This window comes from Sardina pilchardus, chromosome 14, assembly GCF_963854185.1.
Source record: "Sardina pilchardus chromosome 14, fSarPil1.1, whole genome shotgun sequence".
Classification (NCBI taxonomy): Eukaryota; Metazoa; Chordata; class Actinopteri; order Clupeiformes; family Clupeidae; genus Sardina; species Sardina pilchardus.
Window position 1 is genome coordinate 30,585,371 of NC_085007.1, and position 16,638 is coordinate 30,602,008.

Here is a 16,638-nt window from a genome sequence, read left to right on the forward strand (position 1 = left end):
ATTATGAGACTGGGCAGCGGCGGTCAGAAGCCGGAGCGGAGAGTGAGGGGCTGCGTCTGGTACTCAGAGCGGGCGGCTGAACTTGGAGCCGCCGCGTGCAAGCAGACAGAGGAGCTGGACAGAGCTCTGACGGCAGCCGTACGTCCTCTGAGTGACCGCGTCTCTTGACGCAGCCACACACACACACACACACGCACAGGCCATCTGTGTTTGGGTCCGAGTGTCAGGCCCAGTTCACTGGGAGAGAGAGAGAGAGAGAGAGAGAGAGAGAAAGAGAGAGAGAGAGAGAGAGAGACGCGTCTAAATTGAGCAGAACAGCAGCATGGCGGCCCGCCATTAACGCCAGGTGACTGGGCTTGAGCTCTAAACACTGTGTGTCTTTAAAGAGCGCAGCTGGGCTGTGGGCTCATTTCTAATTTCCCTGAGTATTTCCTCTCAGTATGGCATCACCACTAGCAGGGATCAGCAACAAAAACAGCTCTGCGGGAGAAGACATCATGACCTTTCATGACCTTTCACCTTAGCCATGGGCCCACCACTTCACCCGAAAGACCTTTACACTTCATCAGTAGGGCGTCCTTCACTTTCTACCACCATTTCTCTATTTAGTACCTCCAGTGTATAGCCCATCCCCCAAACACACACACACACACACACACACACACACACCCCATGAGTTCTGCCCTCCCAACCTTCGCCCACTCTGTTCTGCCCTCCCAACCTTCGCCCACTCCATTCCGGCCGGACCCCACCCGGTCCAGCCCAGCCCGGTCCACAGCCCCGTGACCCAGCGGCCGGCCGGCAGGCAGTGGAAAGTCCAATAACATTTGGAATTCCCTCATCCAGTACACATGACTCCTATTACCGTCGGCAGGGTGTGTAGGAAGCAGGGGCCTAATGGAAGCACCTTGGACTGGCCTGCACACAGGGGAGGGAGGGAGGGAGGGAGGGAGGGCACCACGGAGACATGGAGAGAGAGAGAGAGAGAGAGAGAGAGAGAGAGAGAGAGAGAGAGAGAGAGAGAGGGAGAGAGGGAGAGAGAGAGACTGAGAGAGGAGAGAGAAATCAAGGCAAAGAAAGAGTGAGAGAAAGGAAAAAATAAAGAGAAAAAAGAAAGAAAGAAAGAAACTCACTACATAAGGAAGGAAGAAAGAGAGATGGAAAGATAAACAGCAGAGAGAGGGGAGAGAGAAAGAGAGAGAGAGGGAGGGAGGGTGGGAGTGGGGGTGCGGTTGTGAAGAAGCCTATATGAGCATAAGACTCTGTGAGCCAGAAGAGGCCTGGGCATGCAGTGTTGCCATCATTCTGAATAACAAAGAGAGGAACGGAGCACAAAAGGACAGCAAAACAAAGAGAGAGAGAGAAAAACACACAGAGGAAGAGAGAGAGAAAGAGAGAGAGAAAGAAATGAGGAAAGAAAGAACGGGGAGGAAAAACAAGAGAAACACAACGCAAAGAAAAAGTGCCAAGCAACACATTTTGGAGGCCCCTACAAATGGTCTGTGCTCAATTACCTCCATTCACAGCGAAACGGCGAGGGAAAAAGGAAAATATTTGGGTTCGACCATCATGACCGGCCGACTCGTTTTAATGGCACTGGACATTCCTGCGCGTCAGCGTGGCGTCTCGCTGGCCTGCTTGTTTTCTTATCACCCGCCGGCCAGCCATGAAACCTGACCAGTGGGCCCGCTGAGCACCGGACGGACAGGAGCGCAAGGCACCCGGACATCTCCTCTCACACACACCCACCCACCCACCCACACACACCCACACACACACACACACACACCCACACACACACACACACACACACACACACACACACACACACACTAGCATTGTTGCACAGTAGCACTGCTTTATAATGCCCATAGTAAATGGATGGCGTGGGTCTGTGCTCTGCAGCAGGGGGGAGGGGGCCCGTGCTGATGCAGCACTAGCGGGGAGGCGGAGGGGAAGAAGGCCTCCGGTTCTGGTTCAGGCCGAGGGTTCCGGGCCGCTGCGCTGCGGGCCTGCGCCACTGTTAAAAATAGCTGCCAAACGAGCCGGCTGGAGGGAGGGCCGGATCCTGCGAGGAGGAGGAGGAGGAGGAGGAGGGGGGGGGGGGTGTGAGGAGGCCGCCCGCGTCAGCACGCACATGGTGGCCAGACTCGGAGGAATCAGACATGGGATGTGAGCGCCGAAGGCCTGTGTGTGTGTGCGTGAGTGCATGTGTCCGTGTGTGTAGAGTGTATTTGTGTGTGTGCGCGTGTGTAGAGTGTATTTGTGTGTGTGTGCGCGCGTGTGTAGAGTGTACTTGTGTGTGTGTATGTGTGTGTGTGTGTGTGTGTGTGTGTGTGTGTGTGTGTATAGAGTGTATTTGTGTGTGCGCGTGTGTAGAGTGTACTTGTGTGTGTGTGTGTGTGTAGAGTGCATTTGTGTGTGTAGAGTACATTTGTGTGTGTGAGAGAGAGAGAGCGTGTATTTGCGTCTGTGTGTTTACGTGACTGACGGTATTACGAGCAGACTTCTGCGAACTGCGATTCCCAGAGGAGGGCGAGTTGTGCTGCTGCTGCTCCCCTGGCACGAGACTCCGGCAGGCTGCTTCACACGACTCCGCCGCACGGCTTAACAACCCCAGCCACTCTTGGCAGCAGCGCATGGGTGGGCCTGGCGCTAGCGTGGCTGTTTGTGTGTGTGTGTGTGTGTGTGTGTGTGTGTGTGTGTGTGTGTGTGTGTGAGAGAGAGGCTTAGGCAGGAGTGTGATGCACTGCTACGCTGGAATTATCAATCCATCTCTAATTGGTTGCAGGAATTTGGAAGCCGCCACCCTCTCATGATTCACTCTGTTTGGCGACCAGGCCCCTCGGAAGAATCCGGTCGGCGCTAGCCTCCCTGACCAGGGGATGACCGCCACGGTAAACCTGTGATCAAGCCACTGTCCAGTCACTGGACACTGATCTTATGTTTGTGTTCTGTGTGAACCGCTACAGAGAAACACATGGTGGACCATAAAAAGCCCTCAGTGTCTGACTCCACTCTCAGAAAAACAAGCACCCGCAAGTGTTGACCAGCACGTGTGTGTGTGTGTGTGTGTGTGTGTGTCCACCCTCTGCTGACCGGTAGCCGTCGGCGGTGGCAGCGGTACTCACCGTCCATGGCCTGCTGGAGCGCGTGCAGCTTCCTCTGGCGCTCGCGGATGCGCTCGTAGGCGCTGTTGAGGGCCGAGCTGACGGACAGCGCCGACACGTGGTGGGGCCGCGGCGGCTGCAGCCCGGCGAAGTCCGAGTGGCGTCCCTCCCTGGAGCGCGAGGCCGAGCGGTGGCGGGTGCCCGCCGAGCGCGTGCTCAGGGCGCTGCTGCCCCTCCGCGCCTCCTCCAGCCCGCCCCAGTGCAGCACCTCGGGGTCCAGGCACGCCAGGTCCACCGCCGACGCCCAGTTCTTGCGCCGCTGCTCGCCCCGGTGGGACACGGCCTTGCGGCTGGCGTCGGACGGCCGCCCGCGGGCCTGCTGCTGCTGCTGGGGCGCCCCGTGCCCGTGGGTCTGGGCCTGGGCCAGGAGGTGCGGGTAGAGCTCGGCCGAGGACTCGGAGCCCGGGTGGAACTCCGACGGCGGGTAGAGGAGGGCGCTGTCGTCCGGCCGCAGCAGCTCCTGCACGGGCAGCGAGCTCATGGAGCGACTCAGGCCGCGGTTCAGCCCCGACTGCTCCTGGGAACGGGCCCTGTAGCGCTCCAGCACACGGTGGGCCGCACTCCTCCCTACACAACACACACACACACACACACACACACACACACACACACACACACACACACACACACACACACACACACACACACACACACCTCCATTAGTCTCTGCAGCAGCTCAGTCCATATCCTCCATATCCTCTCTGCTAAACAGTAAACAGGCTTCATGTGATCATTTCGTAACACACAACTGTAGCATGACACACAATGCAGACTACAAAATGGAACCTATTCCCTCTGAATATTAGATTTTGAGGCCTGAACACTAGAACTACTCCAATGCCGCTCTGAGCAGAGCAGGAAGGGCACATGAAACGGGGAAAACATGCTAGTTAGAGGGCTGTGCGTGGGCAGGGGGGTGGTGGGGGAGAGGCCTGTAATGGGCCGTAATTGGCTGGGAGAGCGGGGGGAACAATAGGGGCCTTCTGGTGGCGCGGCGAGGCCCAGGCGAGGCCCAGGCGAGGGCCAGGCGAGGGCCAGGCGAGGCAGGCGCAGCGCGGACACGCTCATTAGGGGCTGCTGCGCCGCCGGGCTGGCTGTCACTCAGGGCCCCGGCGGATGTTCCAGATGCCCCGGCTCCAAAAGGGAGCGGCGCGGCCCCAACACTGCTCCCCTTTCACTGCCACTTAAAAACAGATACTGCCCCTTAATCTGGAGGGGTTACAGCAGGGAGCTCAATCACTCGGGCAGACGGGGAGAGAGAGAGGGAGAGAGAAGAGGAGGTGGAGAGAGAGGGAGAGAGAGTGAGAGAGAGAGAGAGAGAGAGAGAGAGAGAGAGAGAGGAGAGGAGAGAGAGTGAGGGAGAGAGGGAGGGAGAGAGAGTGAGAGTGAGAGTGAGAGAGAGTGTGAGAGACTGAGAGAGGGAGAGAGAGAGAGGGAAAAGAGGGAAGAGAAGGGGAACATCATGTTAAATGCATTACATTTGTTGACCCAGACGGTGAGCGAACATCTTTTGATAAAGCACCAAAAAGAGAGGACAAACGTCTGATATATTTTTAAACGTCTAATATATAAGGCCTTCAATCAAAGAAGAATCCCAGATGATAGCCTCTCTCCCTTTGTTCAGCGCCTTTCTATTAAAATCACCTTTGGTCTGTCAAAATAAAGGCTGCCAAGCTGCCAAAACCTGTTCCTGTGTTCCATGAAAGTTTCCATCTTTTTATCATCTGAACTAACTCGTCAGTCTCCACCCTGCTCTCAGCACAGCAGAACGCCATTGTGAAACGCGTGCTGCTTCAGTGCACCTCTCCATGGCCTAATCTGACCTCCACAGCTCTGTTTTGATCTGTTCACTGGCATTTAAATCTCACATGTCTGCACTCTGTCCTGCCCTCTCAACACTGAGCCACCACATGCATAGACATGACCAAGAGGGAGTGTGTGTGTGTGTCTGTGTGTGTGTGTGTGTGTGTGTGTGTGAGAAAGAGAGAGAGCCGGTGTGGGCTGGGCTGGAGGGGTGAGGAGGAATAGTAAGAGGGAAATGGAGGCCGAGGTTAAGACAGAGAAAATAAAGGGTACGGAAACAAGGCTACCAGTCTCAACTATAAAACACTGCATGTGCTGCTCTGATGTACAAAGCATATGCTCCCTCCTTACCAACAAAAAGAAAAAACATCAAAGACACACACACACACACACACACACACACACACACACACACACACACACACACACACACACACACACACACACACACACACACACACACACACACACACACACACACACACACACACACACACACACACACACACACACACACACACACACACACACACACACACACACACACACACACACACACACACACACACACACACGTGAACCTTTGAGGCACATGGCATACACTTCTAATATTTCTTTTCAGTTTGACCTATATTTCGCCACTATTTAGTTTGAAGAGCTTCAGCTGCCCAGCAGACAGAGCAAGTCAAGCCCCAGAGAGCACAGGACAGCAGGAAGACAGCAGAAGAGCAGCGCAGGGAGGTGTTGCTCAGACAGAGGCAGCCATAGAGCAATGTCAACATTCAATTTCCAGCATGAAAACAATGACGGAACATTTCTCCACCATTACTACTTTCGACCGCTTGAGGTTACGCCAGCCGCAGAGGACGGAAAAGTGGCTGGCGAGATGAGTCACATCCTTCGCAGGGCCCTCTTCAAAGGCAGGCCCATCGCACTCATTCATCACCAAACAACACGAGGCCCACTACCAAAACAACAGATCCCAGACCAGTCCCTGGACGAGAAGGGGAGACGCAGAGCTCTAATCAATACCACTCCACTGGTTACATAAGCAGTAAGCAAGCAAGCAAGCACTGTTCTGAGAAAGGGAGAGAGAGAGAGAGAGAGAGAGAGAGAGAGAGAGAGAGAGAGAGAGAGAAAAAAAAAAGAGAGAGAGAGAGAGAGAGAGAGAGAGAGAGAGAGAGAGAGAGAGAGAGAGGCCAAGATGTGTCGGAGTGGCACAAAACCAGGGGGAGGATTCGCTCATATTTTCCTAAATTAAACTCAGCTTCTGGTTTGCGGTGTGCTGCTCGTCTACATTCAGTTTGAAACTCAGACTGTCCACAGTGCTCTTTAGACGGCCCTCGGAGACAACCAGAGCGCAGGCAAGAGAGAGAGGAAACAACGGAGGCAGAGCAGAGTGGCTAAACAGAGAACAGAGACACAGCCAAGAGGGGAAAACAGCAACGCAATATGATTCTCAGAGACACAGGAAACACAGAGGGAGTTACAGAGAAAAGGTGAACAACAGCGAGTGGAAAATCAAGGTCACGGGAGATAAGAGCAAAAAGAGTTTTATGAAACCCGATGTAGGGGGCATGACGAAGATCACAACAAGTGGCTCGACTGCATTTCTTTCTGGCCACCTCACAAGGCCTCGGCGAAAGAATGAGTGCACGGAGCGTGACGCCCTCCGTCACTTCTGACATCGTTGGCCTCCCATCAACACCCGGGCCCTCATTTCAGCACAAGAGGCCAGACATTCCACACAGCACACACACACGCCTCTTCCTGACCACCTCGCTCTCTCTCTGTCTCCGTCCTTCTCACCACACAGAGCTTGTGTTTGCATTGTGGCTCTTGCTACTGGATTGTGGCAGAGCTTTCACACTTAAAAACAAACAAAAAAAGAACGCCCCACCCCAACAGATACAAAGTTGTTCGTAAGATGCCACCTTTGCTCTACCCCCACCCAACCCCTTGGTGAAAACAATTAGGCTACCGCCTGGGCTTGCCCGCGTCAGGACAACTCGCTGCTTTTTCTCCTTTCTCCCTCTCCCTCTCTCTCTCTCTCTCTCCCCCTCTCTCCCTCCATCTCTCTCTCCCCCTCTGGTTGTAGGGCTGTGAGCGGTGAGGCTGGCTAGCGGCGCGGGCGGTGCTGTTGGAGCCTGTCAGGACCGGGCCCTGCTCTGTTTACACTCTGAATCACTTCCTCCGAGGGCCGGCGGCCACTGGCGCTGCATGACTCAGCACAAAAAAAAAGCCAACGCGCCGTCTCACCTACTCCTCCGTGTGTCTGCGGCGGCCACCTCTCAGACTCGCCGTTCAGATGCAAACACACCTCTACACCGCTGGCCTATCTCAAGAGATGTTATCAGACTCCGTTGATTACCAGGTTGTGATTTATCCCTGACATTTATCAGCTTGCAGATTTTAATTGCACATAATGACATTGTGCAGAACAGGCTTTTTAACTCTGTTCAAGCGAGCGGCCCTTGATGGGGCAGGTGGAGCAGATGCTGTGCCTGTGATGACAAGCCCTGGATTACATCAGCGCCGAGCTGAACAAGCCCACTGATCAGTCGAACATGCTCCTTAGGTCAGCGCACAGCTGTGCAGCGCCACGCCGCTACACGGGGGCTAGCGCTTAATTTGTGAGGGTCAGGGGGCTCTTCAGGAGGCCAAAGTGGGGCACGAGTAAGTGTGTCTGTGTGTGTGTGTGTGTGTGTGTTGGGGGGGGGGGTGGTGGTGTCTGCACAGAGTGTACACAGAGGCTCCTGCCGTCAGCATGGGCCCACATGCGGGCGGTTAATACACAGAGGATCGGGTTACCTGCGGGAAGGCCTTTGCCTCGCAAGCGCTCCCGGATCTCTTTGCTCCGCTCCGGCAAGGACTCCCTCTCGGCCTGAGACAGCAGCCCGTCCAGCTGGGGGGAGAGAGGGAGAGAGGGAGGGATGAAAGGAAGGATTAGTGAATGAAGAAAAAAGAGAGAGAGCGATAAAGAAAGAGGGTGAGTAATGAATTAAGTAATGGACAGAAGGGAAGCAGAAGGTAGAGGGAGAGATAGGGAAAGGCAGAGAGAGAGAGAGAGAGAGAGAGAGAGAGAGAGAGAGAGAGCGATGAATTACACAGAGGGACAGAAGGAGAATGAGAGAAAGAGAGAGAATGAAAGAGAGAGAGAGAGAGGGAGAGAGAGACATAGAGAGAGAGAGCTGGAGAGACACACAATGGCCCAGGTTAACATAAGAGGCTTCCCTTCCTTGCCTCAGGTGGCGGCTCACATGTTTTTGTCATCTGCATCACAAGATCGACGGGCATCCGAGACTCACAGCACTTGCCATTCAGGCTAAAAAGGTGCATTGTGTCTGGAGTGTGATCAGATAAAGAGCCATTCTCCCGGCCACTCTCCCTGCTGGTGTTGTTTAGCAAATCAACTCAAGGGCAGCATGACACAGGGAAACAGGAGAGCCCTGCGCAGGGGACGTGCCATTGGGCCAGCACGGCTGCTTTCCATCTCACTGGCAGGGTGGTCAGTCACTCCCCAGACAATAATAATAGTCTTTTAGCAATTACTTGTTAATGTATTATTTTTATTAATGATTAAATACACTTCAACCATCTGTAATACGTCTTTACTACGTAAACTATGACCTATGCAAACAGTGCACATCGTTTATGCTGAGGTGTATCCTAGACTTCTGCTTTATTTCCAAATGTACTCTATTCTCAACCGACACATACCACACAGGAAACCACTGATATACAGCATCGCTGTTTCCGTGGGTTTGGGTTTGACTGACATGGAATGTCTGAACAAGCTTAACGGCTCTGCAGCAGCCCGTGTATGCTCGTCTGGGAGACATATGGCCTCTCTGCTGTGGGTGGAGAAGGGTGGAGAGAGGTGGAGTGGAGAGGGGTGGAGAGGAGAGAGGTGGAGAGGAGAGGGGTGGAGAGGGGTGGAGAGGAGAGAGGTGGAGAGGAGAGGGGTGGAGAGGAGAGGGGTGGAGAAGGGTGGGGGAGAGAGGTGGAGAGAGGTGGAGGGAGGTGGTGCGGGCGGTTACCTGGGAGAGGCTGCCCAGCACCAGGCGCACCAGGCGGCGGACGTAGGAGAAGGAGGGCTCGGCGCTGGAGCTGCGGATGTGTGCGCTGCAGGCGTCCAGCGCGGTGCGCACCGACATGCGCGTCAGCGTCGAGTCCTCGCACATGCTCAGCAGCAGGGTGTTCAGACGCTCGCTCAGCTTCATGGGCTGAGGCGCACACACACACACACAAGGACACACACACACACACACGGACACAAGGACACACATGTGGACTTAGAACAGCACACCCTTACATACACCAACACAAACAACATGCTCCGAGGCAACTCCATGCACGGACAGTGGACACGACATGCTGATGAGTGGCTGGCTGTATGTCTTCTGAATTTACGTTAAATGTATGTTAATGGCCTGTATGTCTTCTGAATTACGTTAATGGGCTGTCTTCTGAATTACCCTTAATCTCTTAAGATCACTAGCTGATAGTTCACTAGTGGCCAACATAATATTAATATATGTCTAATATAAGACTAATATTATGCACCTATTTGCACAAATGTCCATGTACAGAGACATTTATAACTTTTGCTTTCATGTCTGTGCACAAAAGCAGTGGCGCTGACAAATGACTGGGTCTAACAACAGGCCTTAAATAGAAAACACAAGGCAAAAATGCTTCCACATGACAGAGTTAACACAGACAACTCAACACAGTCATGCATGCAAATATATGACTGCAATGAAGCAATTACAGCCTCACTGATCAGTTACTGTAGTTAGGAATGAGTTAAATGCTGGCCATGCTTAAATCAAATGCATACCATCTCTCTCAAAGACATCCTCTCAACCCTCTCTGAAGATCTACTCACACACTAAATACAACAAGACATATGACACATTACTACATGCATGCTATATATTCAAATATACATGTCTGAAGCACTATGGAAACATGTGGGCATGATATAAGCACACATACAGTATACAGCAGCCCCATGGGCAAGGCCTGGGTGTTGATGTTGCTTATATCAGTGTGGAGCTACTTATGACTAACTTCCTGACGTGTGACACATGCACTTGTGTTTGTTGACCTAAATTCCTTGACTGATAAAACGAGACACTATCAAATATGCAAAACCGAAACCCACATCAAAGGGGAAAATACAAACAGTAATGAAAGAGAGAAGTCATAGAAATTACAACGCCATTCAATTGGACTTAAAACTATAACTATATAATTAGATTGGTCGGCAAGTGGAGCTGAGACAAGACAAGACAATGACGCTAAACTAAGAACAATGGCGGGCCACATTAGTCAGTCACGCTGCTGCATTCCTGTGCTAGACAGCACTGCAGACGAGCGAGCAGCTCCACACTGATGTTGTGATGGGCCTCGGGCTCTTACCTGACTGTGAGGGATCTCGTAGTCGGCTCCCCAGAACAGGGTCATGCCGAGGGAGTACATGTGCATCTGTGCAAATGAAACAGGGCCACACACCATTAGTGCACGCATGGAAACCAATGTGTTGCTCTTGGATTGGGATATTATTATTACTGATGAGTATTTCCATCAAAGATTAAAACAGAACACCACACACACACACACACACACACACACACACACACACACTGACTGATGTGACCTCATTCCATGTCTTAAATGAATGGGTAATAAAAGTGTAAAACATGGTTAGAGACAAAGATACAAGTTAACTCTGTGTTCTCATAATTCTCCACTCTGTGTGTGTGTGTGTGTGTGTGTGTGTGTGTGTGTGTGTGTGTGTGTGTGTGTGTGTGTGTGTGTGTGTGTGTGTGTGTGTGTGTGTGTGTGTGTGTGAGTGACTTAGTGTGTGTGAGAGAGAAAGAGAGAGCAGGTGTAGTAAATGCACATCGTATGTGTGAGCCTTCGCCCAGAGTAGGCTACAGCAAACCCCAACATTTTTCCATTTTCCTGTCCTTCCCCGCAGCTCTGCTGTTTTCCCTGAAAGCGATCGGCTCTCCTCTGCTCTCTCCTCTCCCTCAGCCTGGACGGGCTTGGGGAAAGAATAACTCCAGGTCTGCCAAAGAATGCAAAAGATTCTTCCTCTTTTTTGGAGAGAACAGAGCCTCATTCACTAGCCTGAACGCTAGGGCTCTCCACCTCAGCCGTACGACTGCAGCAGCGGTGATCAGAGGGTGAAGAGAATGAAACTAGCCGTACTACCCAGCGTGTTATTCTTGGGAATGACCGATAACAACTCATTATGTTGCATTGTGTTGTTGCGCTGCAACCATGTTGTTCATGGCACTCAATCCACACATTGTATAGTGCGAGTGTGAGGCCCGGGGATGTGGCCGAGCCGTACCTTCTCAATGTCGGACACGGAGGAGAGGTTGAGTCCCTCGAGGACCTCTGGTGCGGTGAAGGCCCGGAGGTCCTGCTGGGTCACGTTCTCGTCGGTGAAGGAGATGTTTCCGGAAGGCATGAGCAGCAGGGACCAGGGCGAGATGATGAAGCCCAGCGTGGAGGGGTCTGTAAGGAGGCCAGACAAATAAGTTCAATCAAAAACACCCGCACAGCACAGAGGTCAACCATGAGCCGCTTATTAGGATAAGCCATCCGAACGGTGCATGGCATCCCCCTGGAAAACACGTTATGCCTGAGTGACCGGTGACCGGTCAAGCCTCTGGCCGGCTCAGGCAGCAACAATAGAGAAACACCAACCTGGCATGAGAACAGCTTCAAGCTGAGAAACCTGCTCCCAGCTAACCCGTTAAATGGGTTAAAAGTGAAGGGCCCACATCTGAGTGAGTGCACAGACAAATATGCCATGACCACAGATTACACTAATGTTGTGGTTCTCTCTCCCACAAGTATTCAAATGCTGGGTTTCTGTCATACCTCTCTGCTGGTAAGGTCGAGGCTTATCGCCCTGCAGTCTAAGCAGGAGTCTGGTATAGCAGATAAGCAAGATGAGATATGTGTGTACTGTGAAGGTAAAAGGTTCTTCTTGCTTGATTATCAACACACAGATCCAAAATTGTGTCTGTTTACTCAAGGTTCTGTGGTGAGGCAGAGACAGCAATTAACCTTCTACTCTGGAATTCATGAATACTCCAGTGACATACGATGCAACATCAGCTCTCAAAATAGGAAAAAGAAAAAAAAACAGTGTCCTCGCTGACAACACTTCAGGCTTATTCAAATGTTCACACACAGAGCACAAGATGCTTTCTTAACCGTATGGATTTGACTCAAGCAGCAAGCGGCATCTCAAAAAGGCCTTTACCCTTTGAAGCTTTATCGAGTCAAAGGAAGAAAACAGGTTCTTTATCCCAGGGCAGAACACATCAAAAAATAGAGCCAGTTGCGCTTCAAATCAAACAAGAGCGTTCCCTGGAAAACTTCTCCTCTTTGGATAAAAAAACTAAAATACCCTTCTATAAAAGTGATACAGAGGAATGCTTTGGCCCAGAAAGGAGCCTTTCTTTCCCTGAAACGCTACTCCGAGAGGAGGAGAAAAAAGGGGAGTCGTGGGGGAAAAGAAGAAAGAAACACATCTACTAACGGGGTGGAATTCCTAAAGTAAATAGTGCTTTCCTGTGGCGTACTGGTGACTGCGCTAGGACGGCATTGTGAAAAGGCAGCAGCGAATGGCCTTGGCTTGGTGAGGAGTCCCCTCTGCATGTTCTGATTGAGTGCACTGGCTCTTGTTGGCAACTTGCTCTGCTGTTAACACCCAACGATGTCTCGGGGCCACACGCCTCCTAATCCAACACATGGGCAGAACGCAGCGCTCCTAAAACCACTCTGGGCATGAGAGGGGGGTAAGAGAACGGCACGGCCATGAGGGAGCTAGCTGTCTGCTCCACAACATCACAAGTCGTCTAATTATGACGTAGAACTCTGGGGGATCAAATCAAACGGCACCCCTCCCTCCGACTCCAGATGGGGGAGCAGGGAGCTCAACTCTAAAAATAGAAAGCCTCCCAATCTGTAAGCCTGCGCATAGTTGTGTCGGAATGATGACATTCACTGGCACTAGTTTTGATAGTGAGACTACGGTGGAAGATGTCATGGAACAAAAATGCACACACAGACATTTGTGTCCCATTTGTGTCAGTCTGTCTCACGCCTTTGGCACAAATGTGTAGCAGACATCACATCACGATCGCACGACAAAAGCTGCTTTTCAACACATCACTTAAATTCTGTGCAGTGCAATTATCAGAGAAAAATATTTCAGAGAAAGACATTTCCACAGTAATCGTTGATGGAAAGACAATGAACAAAGCATGTTTAGAGATGTGCAAGGCAGAACATAACAGCCACAGTTCTTGCGAATAGATGCACCTCTTCCACTGTACAGTACAGTGAAACTCAATAGTGTCACGCTCTCGCCCACACAAACTGACCAAAACTGAACTAGACAGCACAGAGTGCAGTCCAAACAAACATGTCAGAGATAAACCCATCAAGTGAGGTGGCCGCTGAATTCCATTCTATTCCAGTCCAGTTGCTCAGACAGTCAGCATGTGTGTCCCGAGTACACAACAAATGACTGGACCACCTCCTGCTCAGTAAAGGATCCATTGCACCAGCACTGTCTTGTCCTCTCTCTCTCATGGATCCCACAGCAACCCCACTTGTGAACAGCGCTGTACACAACAGCAACGAGGCCAGCGGAACGAGGGGGTGCCACCCTGAGTTATGACACATGCCAGTGGGAATCCAGCCTTTTAATTACCCCAAACCACAGAGCCTATGAGGCAGCCCTGATACGGCTCTAGTGGCGGCCCACCCCACCCAAGCTCCCATGCCTGAAGCCCCAGAGGATTGTCCAGCGCTGACACACAAGCGGCTACTGCAGTGACTCAATGGACCATTAACCCTGGGAGCCGACTTCCACACAGCCTCCCTCCAGAAGAGCGGCTCGCTGCGTGCAGATGGATGATCTGTGGTCAAGATGGGTTTGGCAGACACTCAAGCTGAGGGTGCCAGCTGACTGAACCCTCTCAGAGAGGCTTGGGCTGGGGACAATAAAGTGGCCATTGTGTGAGTCCTACTCATGGATCTCCCTTCCCTTCTTCACACAGACACACACAGACACACAGACACACACACACACACACACAGCAAGTACAGACACACAACAAGCAAGTACAGACTCAGACACACACACACACACACACACACACACACACACACTCCCCACATCCCCACATGTGCAAACAGCCTTATCAGAGTGAGAAACGGGACACGGAGTCTCCTAAGAATCAGGCCTTTGATGTGTTTCACGGAAACCAACGCTCTGCTGGGCTGAGTCAGTCTGTCCGCCCCACACAGTTTCCTTGAAGATGGCTGATTGTCATTATTTTTGGAAAATATCAGCCCACATCAGCATGAAAGGGCGTGCCTCTTTATGAATATTTTTGGAGGGAATTTTTCCAGCACACCAAAAGCGATTTAAATCATGCTCAAGAGGACTGCTGCAAACCACTAGAGCAAGTAGAAAACGCGTACAGTTCACAGCTTGTAATCATAACCAAATGGGTCATCGTGAGCCCATATCATACTGCAATTCAACATCACACCCGAGGCATCAGTTGTCTTATGAAAGTGTGTACAGTAACCATTTGTACTCTGTTTTCCAATAATCCTGATGGAGAAAGGTGCCCCAAAAATCAAGTTCAGACTACAGCACAGGGAAGAGATTACTCAAAACACTTAGAGCTCACTCTGTACATTGTGTACATCTCACCCCTGTGATTAACTCCAGAGATTCATTTTTAACAGAACCGAACAGATCAAATACTCAATACGTAAGAGAGAAGAGAGCAAATCCCCCACTTTATCCCTGATCATGTTAAACCACATGGTCTGCCTAATGCATTTATATGTGCCATTCACAGCCATAGGCCTTCAAACGCAGCACATGCCAAGCCATCATATGGAAGTGCTCAGAGAATGAGCATGCAAGCGGCCAGTGTTTCCACATTAACTTCTGTATGTGAGGTAATCATGCTAGCCACAGAGGCACATGACTGTGGTCAGCAAGTCTTTTCTTAAATAGTATTTGTTTATGTTAGCGTTGCGTATTAGAGTCCATGACATACGACGAATATTTTTGTCTGTTTGGTTTCCTGTAACACCAAAGACAGTGAGCAGTGCACACTCTGGAAATGACACAAACACACACGGTCCGCAAGCTTTCGTTCACAGACATCAACTAAAGAGATGTGGATTTAAAATACAGGGCAACTGAACTGGGATGTGAAACATTGGCTGAGCTAGTTTAGAAAACAACAGCAAGCTCGTGGCGTTAGGTAATAGCCCGGGGCACATTAAAATACCGTTTCTGCAGGCCAATACAACTAATCCAACAGAGGTTTTTTTCCATGGGAAATTGCTTGGCTTTAATGACAGAACATTATGGGCTGTCTGGAGATCACTGATCTCGGGTGTCAAACAAAACAACATTGAAACAAAAGGCGTAAACGAAAGGCTAACAAGCAAACACAACTATTGAGATGACTGAGGAGGCTAGTTAAGGATACAATGCACAAGGTTTACATTTCACAGGCTCTCACTAAATAGGCTACATGGCAGAGGACAAACTAAACCCATCTCCAAACAGCACAGCAGTGCGAGAGAGGGTGATTTCAATCTTCCAGAATATGGGAGCAGAGCACTCAGCAGACAAAACATGACAAAAGAGGGTAATATAAAAAGAGATGCCCAACTGACAAATTATTAATCTCATGTGGCCATTAGAAATATGAGAAGAGCATAGATACTAGAGGTCAGGGTCCATATAAGAGCTGTGAAATATTACACACAACAGAACAATCATACAAGAGGAGAACTTGTAATAAATCATTTTCCTCAGGACACTTTCATGGGCAATCAGTTATTTGACCAAGTCAACTAAAATAGATCAATAGTGTGTAATAATGCTTAAATGATTCTTGGATTATAGTCAGTCTATAGTTAATAGCAAAGACTCTTTATCAACCGTCACAGGTTATAGTGAGTAGGGTTTCAATGTATAAAACAATGAGTCCAAAAGTGACCAATTCAACACCTTTACCACTAAAGACATCTCGTGATGAAGACTGGGATTACAACTATTCAGCAAGGTTCAAGGGATATGGCTCTGACTGAGGGAGCCAACACAGTGACCAGTGAAATGGCGTTGACTAGCCAACAAACAAGAGTTCAGTGACCAGTGGAAAACACAGACAAAGCTTCTTATAGGATATTGCTAAATAACAGTTACATTATAACACAAAACCACTCTTTGACTTTGTCCATTTCCTAGAGTGTGCAATGGGATCTACTGTACAGACTAGACGACTGTAGAATTAAACGGTTGTTTTGAATGCTGTAGTAGGGAATAGTGCCGTTAACTGAGTTTCAACTTGTATAGTAGCTGTGGTAAACTGGATTAGCAAAACTAGCTAACTTCTGCCCATCTGATACTGTACACTACAACCTAAATGGTATGCTTAGAGCAGCCTACAGTATACTAATGGCAAAAAAGACACAATAGGATTTACAAGGATTCGATACAACTCCCTACAACTGATATGTAATTCAGTTACCACAGGTTACAATATTTTTCATGTCTTTTGCCCAAAAGCACAGTACATGTATAGCTGCT

At 50.4% G+C, this 16,638-nt stretch overlaps 1 protein-coding gene across 10 annotated transcripts in view; it reads right to left on the reverse strand.

Annotated features, from left to right (window-relative positions):
• ptpn13 (protein tyrosine phosphatase non-receptor type 13) overlaps nt 1-16,638 on the reverse strand; it is a 52,561-nt gene that overhangs the window by 28,589 nt on the left and 7,334 nt on the right. For all 10 annotated transcript variants that reach the window (XM_062555107.1, XM_062555103.1, XM_062555112.1 and 7 more), the window contains exons 3-7: nt 11,341-11,507; nt 10,401-10,466; nt 9,014-9,199; nt 7,785-7,878; nt 3,132-3,737 (exon numbers count right to left, since the gene is read on the reverse strand). In XM_062555107.1, the coding sequence (XP_062411091.1) occupies nt 3,132-3,737; nt 7,785-7,878; nt 9,014-9,199; nt 10,401-10,466; nt 11,341-11,507 (1,119 nt within the window). The remainder of the gene's footprint in view (nt 1-3,131; nt 3,738-7,784; nt 7,879-9,013; nt 9,200-10,400; nt 10,467-11,340; nt 11,508-16,638) is intronic.